This window comes from Artemia sp. Qi Xiang Cuo, chromosome 18 (genome assembly GCF_049724085.1).
Source record: "Artemia sp. Qi Xiang Cuo chromosome 18, ASM4972408v1, whole genome shotgun sequence".
Taxonomy (NCBI): domain Eukaryota; kingdom Metazoa; phylum Arthropoda; class Branchiopoda; order Anostraca; family Artemiidae; genus Artemia; species Artemia sp. Qi Xiang Cuo.
Genome location: NC_142811.1, coordinates 26,079,768 through 26,094,201, shown reverse-complemented (window position 1 = coordinate 26,094,201; position 14,434 = coordinate 26,079,768). Strand labels below are relative to the sequence as shown.

The window sequence follows — 14,434 nt, the reverse complement described above, 5'->3', positions numbered from 1 at the left end:
TAAGGATTTTACGTAAGTACCGTTTGTTTCAAACCTAATTGTTTTGTTCCTAATTTCGGAGCTCGTCTATAATCCTGACCATAGTGAAGAACTGAAGTTAGGTTAATGATAATGAAATATACCAAAATCTGATGAAAATCTAATGCTTTAGCAACAAAGTTATGGAAACTATAACAGAGAATTATGAAAAGCAGGCCACCCAGAACGCATTATATGGAATACCTAATCTAACCAAACCAACTCTAATTAAATATTTAATTAAGATGCACCTACATAGTAGTTTATCTCACTCAGGTTAAGCTAATTATAACCGAATGCAGAGAGAGAGAGACCGGTTTAACTCTGATCAAGAACTTAAGTTTGGCCTAAGAACCTTAAAGTGGATTGAGTCGGATTGGCTTCTAAAACTATTATTGAATATCTGATGCCATAAAAGTGTGTTTTGTATATTTTTATTTTCGTTTTGGATAATGATCTTGATTTTAAGAACCTTTTTCTTATGGAAGGACAGTTTTAATTTAATTGCATTTTAATTTCAAATTAGCAGCGAAGCTTGTCGGGCAACAGGCATAAATAAAAAATCGTAACGTATACTCTGTGCTGAGGATCAGAGAATAATTGCCCCCCCCCCCTCCATAATAATATTTGAAGTCACCTTGTCCACTCCCCCTCCCCTCCCTTGAAATTGTCGGGCAAATAAATTTAGATGAATGGAGAACAATTTGACATCGAAAACATAAATGGTTTAAAAAATTTCATGGAAAATTAGTTAAGGAATACACTAAGGCGATGCGATACCTTAAAAATCATTTTGTAAGCCAAAGCGTCGGCTGACCGTCTCAAAGACAAAAAGTGCATTAGCTAATTCTCGATGGGGCTAGCTATCATTAAAAGCTGTCAAGGATTTGTGGTTTAACCTGAAATTTGCCTGAAGTCACTACACGTCGGAAATATTATTACCAATAAAACTAGTAAAGCATACAAAGAATGAAAAAAGGTAAATCAAATAGAAAAAGGAAGAAAATCACGGGAGCTGGCACATATAACAAAATGAGGAAAACTACTGTGATGTTTTATCATTTTTTCAGTAATGTAGGGGACAAAAGTTGTGTCTCAGTTATGTCTCAACTGTAGGCAAAAGGCTATGTTAGCTGAAGACGGGAAATTTAGTTAATGAGTGCACCCCCGACTTTTCATCTAATTAAATAAAAAAAACACGTTTTTTTAACTGAAAGTAAGGAGCGACATTAAAACTTAAAACGAACAGAAATTATTTCGTATATGAAAGGGTCTGTCCCCTCCTCAACGCCTTGCTCTTTACGCTAAAGTTTTTTATTGTTTAAAAAAAAATAGAGTTATGAGAAAGTCAAACTTTAGGGTAAAGAGCAAGGCGTTGAGGATGGGACGACCCCTTTCATATACGGAACAATTTCTGTTCGTTTTAAGTTTTAATGTCGCTCCTTACTTTCAGTGAAAAAAACTTGTTTTTTTATTTAATTTTTGAACGTTTTTGAATAAATGCAGGTTTTGATCTTGGCTCAGAGTACATGAATAATTAAAACAAAATTTTCATATTAATTTACTTTTATTTGGTTAAATGGCTTTCTCGAAACTTGTTATATTTTATTTACGAACGTTTTTATTAGTAATAAATATACGTAACTTACGAATTAATTTACATAACGAACTTCTATATTCATATATTTTTAATACGTATATTAGGGGGTTCGCCTTTTAGTCAATACCTTGCTCTTTAAGCGAAAGTTCGAATTTTGTTCCAATTCTTTAAAACTGACCGCTTAATCACAAAGGCCGTTAATTAGAATAAATAGCTCTTATGAAAGTACTAAAAAATCTCTGGCTTAAAGACTGAGGTAGTGACTAGGGGGTGAACCCAATCATATATTTAATATTTTCTGTTCGTTTAAAGTTTTGATGTTGCTGCTGTTGCAGTTGAAAAACTTGTTTTTTTATATTTAATTTCTGATCTTTTTTTAAATAATGCTGGGAAGTCCGGCGTCCCCTTCATAGCAATGTCCCTTCCCCCACTAAAACTTCCTTCATGGGAAGATCATCCCACATAACCCCCGACCCCCCCCCCCCCACTACCAGGAAAAATCTCCCCTGAAAACGTCTGTACTGTATACTTCCCAATAACCAATACTATATGTTAACATTGGGTAAGGTTCGTAACTTTCAGCCCTCCTCCCGGGAACTTCGGGGGATTAAGTCATCCTAAAAGACATACTTTTCGTATATTTTCGAACATATTTACAAGCAAATTTATGGTCCTATGTCAATTTTAAATTCTTGGTCAACCTTCTTAAGACCATAGGCGGGTCTGCCTTGTTTGCCTCTTTTTTAAATTCTTGATCAGCATGCCTAAGACTCTAGGCAGGCATGCCTTTCCAAAAACTAGCCTGACAAGTATGTGTACAAAAAGAGAGTCATTCATACTCCTGCCATTTACCCGTGCCCCAGCCATTTAAACATTGGCCTCTCAATTACTTGGACTATCTGTCTTGGCTTTTCTCTGTCTACAATTACCCAGCCCAGTCTTGATGCAACCTATTGCCCAAAATACTTGATAAATTCAATTCAAACATGCTGAACATGCTGAACATATATTTTCGAACATGCTGAACAAAATGGCTATCTCAAAATTTTGATCTGGTGACTTTGGGAAAAAATGAGCGTGGGAGGGGGCCTAATTGCCTTCCATTTTATTTGGTTACTTAAAAAGGCACTAGAACTTTTAATTTCCATTCTAGTGAGCCCTCCTACGATATTCTGGGACCACTGGGTCTATACGATCACCCATGGGAAAAAAAACAAATAAACACGCACCCGTGATCTTTCTTCTGGCAGAATATGTAAAATTCAACATTTTTGTAGATAGGAGTTTGAAAACTTTACAGTAGGGTTCTCTGATACGCAGAATATGATGGTGTGATTTTCATTAAGGTTTTATAACTTTTAGGGGGTCTTTCCCCCTTTTTTTGAACATCAGCCAAATTTTCTCAGGCGAGTAACTATTGATGGGTAAGATTAAACTTGATGAAACTTATATATTTGAATTGAGCATTAAAATTCGATTCTTTTGATCCATCTATTTGTATCAAAATACCGTTTTCTAGAGTTTCGGTTACTATTGAGCTGGGTCCCAATAACCAATACTATATGTTAACATTGGCTAAAGTTCACAACTTTCAGCCCTCCCCCTGGGGGCTTTGAGGGATTAAGTAATCCTAAAAGACATATTTTAATATTTTCGACCATGCTGAACAAAATGGCTATCTCAAAATTTTAATTTGGTGACTTTGGGAAAAATTGAGCGTGGGAGGGGGCCTAATTACCTTCCATTTTTTTTGGTCACTTAAAAAGGGCATTAGAACTTTTAATTTCCGTTCTACTGAGCCCTCCCACGATATTTTAGGACCACTGGGTCGATACGATCACCCCTGGGGAAAAGAAGAAAAAAAAACAAATTAACACGCATCCGTGATATTTCTTCTGACAAAAATACAAAATTCCACATTTTTGCATATAGGAGCTTGAAACCTCTACAGTGGGGTTCTCTGATACTCTGAATCTGATGTTATGATTTTCATTAAGGTTCTATAACTTTTAGGGGGTTTTTCCCCTTTTTTTCGAAAATCAGCCAAATTTTCTGCGCGTAACTTTTGATAGGTAGGATTAAGCTTGATGAAACTTGTATATTTGAAATCAGAATTAAAATCTGATTCTTTTGATGTATCTATTGGTATCAAAATTCCGTTTTTTAGAGTTTCAGTTACCATTGAGCTGGGTCGCTCCTTGCTTACAGTTCGTTACCACAAACTGTTTGATAATTAACAAAGCAAAAATGTTGTGGAAATGAACATAATTAGTATGACTTTACTGCCATATCATAACGATAGAAAAGAGGAGTTTTATCATATCTTCAAGTAAAGCAGAGAATGGAGGACGTAATCTGGATGGGAAGGTTATTTCTGGGAAAATATTTTCCGCGTGAGGGTTTAATATTACATTTTTTGGAAAACCGACAAATAACTTAAATGCATTTCTAGCCTAGCTTTTTTCTAGAAGAAGGGAGTATAGGACTCTACCTTCTTTGAAATTATCTGCCTGGCTCGTTTTTGGAAGGATTCAATTTTGTTTGATTCTTCCTGGAAAGCGCCAAAGTGCCAAACTGGACAAGGATATCCAAATAGAGGGCGAACAAAGGAGGAATAAGTTCTTAGAGAATGAGAAGGGGGACTCAAAAATCAATTAAAAGTTTAAGGAGAGAGACAGAAACATTAGCTTTGTGGATGGTGTTTTCAACATGGATGTTCCACTTTAAGTAATAAGAAATTTAGCCGCCAAGTAATATCAAGTAGGACGCATAAACGTCAGGAGTGATACGATTAAGAAAAAGAGGTGGGTATTTAAGGATATTTATCGGCAATATCATAGAATAAAAGGCTTAACTCTCATGTTTAAGTCCTAGCCATTACGCGCATGTCATTGAGGATGCTCATTGGGATGCTTGTTAATTTGTTATAGCATGTTTTAGCAACCGTTAGGTCATCGACAAATTTCCATCGGCTCGGGAAATTCCTGTTAATCCTAATCAAAATAAGGGGAGGAGATTGGAGAGTACCATGGAGAACATCACTTTCGAAAGAGAGGGGTTGGAATAATGATTCAGGTAGTTGAGCTCAATTAAAAACCAACACTTTTTTCTGAATTTGGCCAAAAATATAAAAGATCAAATTTGCCACATGAAAATGAAGATCACTGGTCCTTGTCTTCTTGAAATCTTATGATAAAATATTGAAGCCTACTATTGAAGGTATTTTCTATGATAAAAAGTATTAACATTACCCTGTACTTCACAGTATTTACCCGTTTTGACTGATTGGGCAAATTTACCCATCGCCGTAGATAAGCACCTCTCTAAAAATTCTACTGTGTGTATCTGGAATTCACATATGAAGAAGAAGAAAAAGACACTGTATGTCTTGGCAAGACCGCTCCCTCTAAAGAACAGGATTTTGGGTCTAAAGCCCTCTCATAGACGGAATGTTTGGGTTTACTCCTAGAGGCAGTATGATCAAAAGCACTGGTTAATTTCTTCTTTCTTTGTGCTCCTAGGTTTGACATTTGAATTATATGTTGGATCTATGTTATCTAATAAAAAAAAATGTGTTGATGTGCCAGCAATTAGCAGAGAAAAAACCTTGATAAATGACATGTCATGTAATGGGAATTCCCGATCAGTTTCGTTTCGGGTATTTTTCTCCCCTTTTTTGGTAATTCAATCTGCTGCACAGATTTTAATATGTCAACATCGGGGCTATGACATGCAAAATCAATTCGATTTCTGGTGCAACGGCATTGTGACAACATCATATCATTTTTCATTGTAATTATTATATGCAACAGCATTTTAGCTTGTCATAATTATGGACAAGTTAAATAACTAGGGTTTTTTTGCTGTTTAACTTTTTTCGAAGAGATAAGCTTTGTAGTCATACCGGCTGTGTGCGAGGAGAGATTTCTGATATGTTTTATTGTGTAAAATTCGTTCATGATTGATGTAATCAAATTGAAAAATGACAAAGTTGCCCTAGATATTGGAAGACCTCCCCCCCCCAGTTTTTGTGAATCAACGCTACTGGTCATAGCTAACTGAAAAGACGTAAAAATTCGAACAAAATAAAAACTATTTGAAAAAGCTTATCAAATAATATAAGTACCGTTACATTTAGACCCCGGCGCCGCGCCGATGAGGGAACACCGGCGGCGGCGGGGCCGAAACAGCGCTCCGCCGCCGGCGCGATCAATGTTGACCGCAAACATTAATGTTTTAATCAGTTTTTCTCAAATCACAGCTTAAATTTACAACAGATTTGAGCCTATTCATGAGTTCAAAAATTCACAAGTCGCTGGCTGGAAACTGGTCTTCTTCGTTATTCATCAAGAGAAGTAGAAATCTGGTAGAAATGAAATGGCAGTGGTATTTCAGAACCCTTGCATAATACGAGTAGTTGAAGTATCTATTAGCTATGTATTCTTAACATAAATAATCATCAAAATTAGTACCGTAGTTTTTTTTCATCGAGCATTACTGCATACAAAACTTCAAATACCTTATCACAAAATTGGTCAGTTATCTGGGTAAGAATTTCGAATATAACTTTGAACTTAGAAGCTTAATTTTTTCATAATGCCCTTTGCCTATATCTATTTTGTCACCTTTAAAACAGCTGAAATTGGCGACTTTGATATTGATTGTTTTTTTTTTTGCTCTTTTGAAAACTGGTTTTTGATAAAAATTAAAAAAAATGCACTTTAGAGTTTTTTTGGGCTTCCTTATAGAATATATGTCATGTTTGCTAAGGCTGAACTGCTGCTTTTTTATTGCTTTTGGTTGCTCTTTTGGATATTATTCATTTTTTCTTTTGGGGATTCATTCCAAAATATAAATTCATAAATACCTAATATAAGTCAAATTATAAACTGCATCTAAAAGGAGTAAATTTATCAAATTGAAAAATACATGATGAACACTTCACATGAGAACACTTCAATGACAATGAAGCAAAAAACACCTAATGGTTTATTCGGTATGAAGGAAAATGAAGTGCCAGCGATTTTCTTAGGTAAAAAATGCAAAGCTCATCCGTTTTAAATGTAATTAAATGAAATAATATGCAGACTGAAGTAGCTCCAGGAAGATGTTGAGATTTTCTTCCTAGTTCGTCACTTTTAATCCAAGCAAAATGTTAGGACACTTCGTATCAGTTATTGAGTTTAAGCGTTGATTTCCAAATGCTCACAAAAATTACCAAATTTAAGAAAGTCGCAACAAGAAGTCACCTGTGGTCAAAATACTCGAAGACTCGTCTTTGATCCCCACCCAGGCTTCAAAGCTTCTGCTATGGTCATATCCGTAAAAATCTCCAAAGAGTTTCTTTTTAAAATAGCTTTCAAGCGTAGTTAGGGGTATTTAGCCTTTTTTGCTTTTCTTCAAAGCTTTGAAAAAGTGTTGTAATATTCCAAATGTTACATTTGTTATATTTGTGCATATTTTTGGTAATCATTTGTGGGGTGATCGAACTTTTTAAACCACGGTAGATACGTAAGAACGTTGCAACATCTAGTACCCTGAGAACACAAGACTGTCAAAGACTCCCCCTTGAACCTCCCAAATTGAAAGCTTTTATTATGACCTGGCCTTTTAATGTAATTTGGGTAGGGTGACCAGATTTTCTCAGACCCAATGCGGGACATACCAAAATTGCGGGACAAACCCAATGCGGGGCATACCAAAGAATTTCATAGCCTTCTGATTCCAAATAGCCTCTAACATTCCTTTGTGTCAGAAAAGAACTTTGAACCCCTCCCCACCCTAGAGTGTAAATATATATATATATATAGCCTACTTTGCAGAGCCATTCAAGGGCAGGGAGGGCAACCAGGGCAAGCTGCCCCCAGCATCTTGGCTAGGGGTTTACTTTATAGTACAATACATCACACTTAATAGCAATAGGGCAAATCCTGTGTCTGCTTTTATCAAAACATTTTCATTGAGATTAAAACATTTTTATGAATATATGGGAAAAAATATTACACTTATTAAAGTAATTCTATTTTTTTTTTAATCTAAAAATGTTTTAATCTTTTTGAATCTTTTGAAAAAAGAAGGACATTTTGCGGGACGTTTTCGAATGCAGGGCGAGGTTTCGGAATCCGGGACTGTCCCGCACAATGCGGGACGTCTGGTCACCCTGAACTTGGGCACTGGACCAAGGGCGCCATTGTCACTAGAGCGCAACGTTAGGTGGAGATGTCGATATCGCTTTCGTCACACCAATTCGTTTTGGTGTGAATCTGCCTGGTGAATGTTTTATGAATGCATGTTTTCAAAGTAAACCCGTTTCAACAATAAAAAAAAAAAAAAACGGGTTGGATGCATATGTTCCTTTCCCTTTGGACGATAAAACTATACAAGTGCTGTATCAAGTATAACTCACAAAAATCTTGTTAATTTGTGTCAACTTTTCAACTTTTTGGCATCCCTGCTTTCAAAAAACACATAAAAAACAAGGTAATATCACTTAAATATAATAACTTCCTATGCCACCCCCTCTGGATACATTCTTGATAGGATACCGTCTCTGCTTTAAATAAAGAAAAATAATTAACTTATTGACATCCCTGCTAAAAAAAATCGAGGTATTATCATTTAAATATGATAGCTCACTACCCCCCCCCCCCTCTGGATACCACCTTGGTAAGATGCCGTCTCTGCTTTAAATTTAAAAAAAATTGCTTTTTGGCATCCCTGCTTTCAATAAAAAAATTTCGAGATATTATCATTTAAATGTAAAACCTCCCTACCCCCCCCCCTCTGGATACCACCTCGATAGGATATCGTCTCAGCTTTGCATTAGAAAAATAATTTACTTAATAATTAACTAGGTCACTATATGGTTCAAACAAACACACAAAATAACTTTAAACAGCTTAGTGTTCCTCGAAAAAAAATTGAGGGTATGAGTAAAGGGGTACAAAGACAACAACAAAAATGTCGAAATTATTCAGATAAACCTCAAATTATTGGAAAAGTGAGTCATAGATTCGCCGTGGCATTCAATAAGATCCAAAGAATCTAGTTAAAAGGGAGCACACACAAAAGCCAAATTAGGCCAGTTGCCTATGAGAAATCGCAAATTACTCAAGACAATGAACAAGTCCCAATCGAGGGCCCTGGGTCTATCAAAATATTTCAATGATTTCCCAGGGAATTTGATATCATTTTCTTCTGTCTCCACTTTAAATGAAAAAAAATAATTATCTTTTTAGCATCCCTGCTTTCAATAAAAAAAAATGAGGTATTATCATTTAAAAATGATAGCCCCCAATCCCCCCCGACAGGCAATAATTTATTTATGAATCATGTTTTTGGGGTCACTTTCGTTTCAATCTTTAATTCCCCATCCTTGTACATAGCTTAGTCTATAGTTAAAATTTGTCTCATTAGAAATAGACAAGCTGAAGTATTTAAAACGAGCCAACATAGAGCTTCGATCGCAATGAATGGTACTTGTTATACCTACAAAATTGACTCCCCCTCCCCCTCACCTAACCTCCCATACCCCGCCGAAAATGGGGAACGAAGGGAACGGTAAATCCAATTTTAAATTGACAATACTTTTAAAACGTTACTTGTGTATTATAAAGACCACATCGGAGAGGTAAAGCTAGGTCAAGTAACAAATTACCTGAGTTAACAACCCCTTCGGGGTTTACCTTAACTGTTCATCAGTTTAATCCTTTTTTTCTCCACCGTCATACAATCCAATCACTAATTAGAATCATTCACACTCCTATTATTCAAAACATTAATTAATATCGTTCATTGTCTACGTAAATTAAGTTATAGACAATACTGGTTTAGAAAAACTGGAATAAAATAATTGATTATATTGGCAGCTAAACAAGACGCGCCGGTCATGTATACCGTGAATTAGAAATCCGGTAAATTGTGTCAGAAAAACTTGTCCTTCATAACACGTTATGCAAGGTCCAGAATAACACAGAAATTGCTATGGCAGTACGCAAATAACATAGAAATTGCTATAGCTTCAAGCAAATAACACCGGAAGGAACATAAAGGACCCAAATAGCATAGGAAGGAACGTAAAGGCCCCCCAAAATAGCATAGGAAGGAACATAAAGGCCCAGAATAGCACAGGAAGGAACGTAAAGGCCCAGAATAACATTGAAATTGCTATATGTCTAGGCAAATCCAGAAGGCGCATTCTACTCAGGTTTTCATATACTTTTCTAATTGACAACAAAACAATTCGGTGAAATTTCTAAATGGCTCAAATTAGCGCTAGCCAAATCTTAGTATTAATAAAATGTCCATGTGAATGGGCCTTAAGTCAAAAGTGGTTGTCCCCAATTTTATTTCTATAATTAATAAGAAGCTCAGTTCAACAGTGAAAAGTAAATTGGAAAAGGGCATGCATATGAGATGGATAGGAACTTGCGCAGGACTTAATTTCTTTGTATGTTTAGAACCCATAGTACTTAAAGAAAAGGGGGCGCAAATATTAAAAAACCACAAAAATAGGCGAAACGAATGGACAATATATGGAAATCGTAGGAAAAATATTGGAATCTTGAGACCTCAGAGGGTAGGGGCCAGGAAGCAACCCGCATACGCGTCTTACTAAAGCTCTCATGGTAAATCTTTCCATATAGTTAATCTTTCCACTGGGCAGTTGGAATGAGCGGAAAAGGGGGTTTGTTTCTACGATATAAACTTTGTTTAATCAGTAAATTATTTTTAGCAGCTCACCCTGTCCATGTTCTGGAAAAAAATGAACAATGAGACAGTAAATTCATTGTGCAAACACATCTCAATTTCCAGTAAATTCAAAGGGCATTCATAATTTACGGTTATATGCAAAGAATTAGGCATTCACTTGTTGGAACTATTTGAGAAAACTCCATCCTTTTGAGCCAGGTCAAGAGAATTATGTAAACCATAAAAATTGCATTTTTTTTTACATAATGGGTTTTTCAATAAGTCTGTAGGCTACTGTCTTAAAGCACTTTTACCCAAAAGTTTCACTTCCAGTAGATGCAAACATTTTTGTAGGGTAGCCGCGGTATTAAAGCTCCGTTAGTATAGCATTGGAAATCTAACACCATAATGCAAATTAAAGACTGTATTAAATTTCAGGCCGGCTTTTTACATGTATTCAATTATGATGGGGCTAGGAGCATGCCTAGTACTACTAGTCAACCTTGACATCAAACCGCCAGCCACACATTTCTTACAAGATGTCAAGCTTTTGATATCGAAGGTAGAAATGATTGCTTTGATCGTTGCAACCATATTTTCAGGTAAGATTGGCAATACACTAGTGTATGTTACTTTATATAACCTAAGTGGTAACTGTCCGTAAGTTCCAGCCAATCCCTAAAATTCATCTGAAAATAGCCAGTCAGCTGAAAAAATCATATGACGTTATTCAGCCCTTCCTGAACTTTTCCGAAAAGGCAACAACGAGACATGAATTGTCAGTTAGTTTTGCGTTCCTCACATGAAAGTAAAATATTAAATAGAAGTGAAAATGTAGTTCAGAAATAGGACACATCAAAGCGCACGGAAAGGGAAGTTTCCCTTTGCGTCATAGCAATAGCTTCAGTTGCTATCACAATGAAAATATAAAAAAAAAGGCCGAGTCAAGAAGAAAGGTGTATGACTGATGTGTCCCATTAATCTTTAACGGAAAGTATAGGAATTTTTGCTTATGCTTATGTATTTACACTTTGATGAAAGTGCACTTTTTTTCTTTGGGCATGCTGTCAGCCTGAAAGCAAGCGATTTTTTTCTCGTTATAGAGATTTCATACCGTCAGTAGATTCCTTTAAAGGTGACCTATCGGATTTTGAACTTAGTTTGGCGGCAGCAGGTAACCTGCTCATGGTTAGGAACTAGTTGAAACTTCCAGGAATTTTTTTTTTTGGGGGGGGGGAGGAGTGATGAAAAATGTAATTTTGCTTTTTGCAGGAGAGGGGTAAAACATTTTTGTCCAGTACTCACCAATGTTTGAACGCTATAGTTTTTATCTTTTTTAAGCCAATGTCCGACAGGCTTTTGGCTATTTGTCTGCATAAAGTTTGATTAGGATTTCCTGTTGTCTATAAGCAAAGTTGCTTGAGTGAGCGGGTAAACTAAGGTGTTAAATAGCTCTACTCCAACTCATATTTGGGAACCTCTGTCATTCGATGAACCCTGTTATGGAAAATCCTGCAAATTCCACTGAAATTCTCGCGTAAAGAAGCCTCACCTTAGGAGTGCTACCATTTCGGCGAACCGTCACAAACACGAAACGTCATAACATCAAACCGTCAGAACCTCGAACCGTCATAACATCTAAAATTTTTATAAGTTTATATAAAAGTAATAAGTATATAATAGTTTAGAAACAAATTTCGGCTATATATTTGTGCATCAGGGGGGTGGGGGTAAAGCATAGCATATGTTAAGTACGTAACCTAACCTAACCTAGGTACCTTTCCCCCCTAAACGCCAAAAAACTAAAGTTTAAAGATTTTCAATGTTATGACGGTTCGAGGTTCTGACTGATTTTTTTGTCGATGTTATGACGGATTTTGTACTGCTCCTGACGTTTGTGCTCCTGACGGTTCGATGTTATGACACCTCCCCCTCGCCTTATAAATGCTGTTGTGTGTTGTGTTGGATTCGTTGTCCTTTCAGCTACTAATTTCGGCGAAAATTAGCGCAAGCGCTCAAAGGCGAAATTCTTCCAAAATCAGACCAAAAAGACAATTGTGTATGGGGGGGGGGGGTCAGAATATTTCATGACGATCTTTTTTTTATTTCCTAGATGTTTCCTTAGATTGTTGCGTAATTCGTCTATTTGGGGTTTTTTTTTACGAAGCAGCTGGCAAATTAAAAATTTATGTTCTTCTTCTTTCAAGTTGCTTTCCACTTTTATTTTTATACAGGAGCGTGGAGTTTGTCTAATTAAGACTTCCTAAAAGTTGGTGGAGACCGTTTTAACAGCCCAAATTTTGTTCCATATTTCAAGACATCTGATTTCGGAAGATCAGATCGGAGCATTTTGTCGACAGTGGCCGAGCAAGGGAGCCCCAGCCTCCTATCAATGTGGAAAATTGTAGAAAAATAAAGATCGTATGAAAATAATTTCTTAGACCACACTGCTTTTCCAGTTACAAATAATTAAGAGAAAGACGGGTTTAATTTAAATAAAATACTAGTTTTAAACCACTGCTTTATTTAAATTAAACCCGTTTTATTCTCTTAATTTTCGTAGATCGTATGAAGTTGATCTCTCAGAATATGGAATTTCAACTAAAACGACTGTTTGCTGTGAAATTCCCTTTCATAAATCAATGTTTAGGGGTGGAAGTACAATACAAAAAATTATTTATCACTCTAAGCTAAGTGACGTCATATGTTGAGTGGTTACCCAATTTACCACTTTTGGTTCAGAAAATATTATACTCTAAGAGAAGACCAATTCACACTATATTGTATCAGTTAAATAATTCACTGTTTTAACTGGTTGTCTTATACGATTTCACAGGGTTTTCAGGTGGGTATACTTTACGGGCCAGTTCACTTCCCTTAGTTCAATTGGCATCATTCCTGCAACATTGCATATGAACCTTTGCTTAACTTGGATGGCAGCTAAAACCTTAAGCCATCCCCAACTGGTATCTACCTTTCTTTGGAGGGGGACTTGGATCTTTGGTTCCTGCCTATCCTTTTAAAAAACAACGTGTATAATAGCACCAGCAATTAGCAAACATTAGCTCCAGTTTTTTTTTCTTGCGATCAGGAAAATAGGCTGGTATAAATTCCCCTTTTTGGCAGGAGAGGAAAAAACTGCATAAAAAGACTTCTATTTGAAAATATCGAATTTTTCACAATAAAATCTGGCATGGAAGTATTATAAGGATGTATAAATCTCTTGCTTGAAGCTTTAGCGGAAACTGAACCAAACTCAAATTATTTCTACAGTCGAACCGAACCGAATTTTACATATCCATGCCAAGCAGAACTCGGAACTGTCAAACTGAAGTTTGACAGTTCCGAGAAAAGTTCAAGATTCCAACCGAAGTGCTTTAGCCTGATTAAATTAAATTTCGTTTGAAATTTAGAAATTTCACGAACTCCTGGTACACCAGTCGAAGTGCTTGAATATGTATTGCGGAACGTTGTGCCGAACTACTGTTTTATTTTTCCTGTATCATACTGCAGTAAAATATAACTGCATTTATATTTTCCGTGCTCCAAATATTCGGAGCACATTAGCAATGGCCAAAATTCCTCGGCATTAGAAACGACAAAATTGAATCACATAATGCAGGTTTTGATTTTGGCTCACCGTACATGAATAATTGAAACAAAATTCGCATATTAATTTTACTTTTATTTGGTTAAATGGCTCTCGCGAAACTTGTTGAATTTCATTTACGAACGTTTTTATTAGTAATAAATATACGTAACTTACGAATTAACTTAGGATCGAACTTCTATACTCATATATTTTTAATACGAATATTGGGGGGTTTACCCCCTAGTCAATACCTTGCTCTTCAAACTAAAGTTCGAATTTTGTTCCAATTCTTTAAAAATGACCCCTTAATCACAAAGGCCGTTAATTAGAATAAATATGTCTTATGAAAGTACTAAAAAATCTTTGGCTTAAAGAGCGAGGTATTGACTAGGGGGTTAACCAAATCATATAGTTAATATTTTCTGTTCGTTTTAAGTTTTGATGTTGCTCCTTACTTTCAGTTGAAAAACTTGTTTTTTTATATTTAATTTCTGATTTTTTTTTAAATAATGCTGGGAAGTCCGGCGCCCCCA

The 14,434-nt window shown here is 36.0% G+C and overlaps 1 protein-coding gene across 1 annotated transcript in view; it reads right to left on the bottom strand.

Moving 5' to 3' along the window:
• Positions 1-14,434, bottom strand: part of LOC148941371 (uncharacterized) — a 149,786-nt gene that overhangs the window by 102,940 nt on the left and 32,412 nt on the right. The window contains exon 4 of the mRNA XM_089104157.1: positions 10,825-10,987. Coding sequence (XP_088960283.1) covers positions 10,825-10,987 — 163 coding nt within the window. The remainder of the gene's footprint in view (positions 1-10,824; positions 10,988-14,434) is intronic.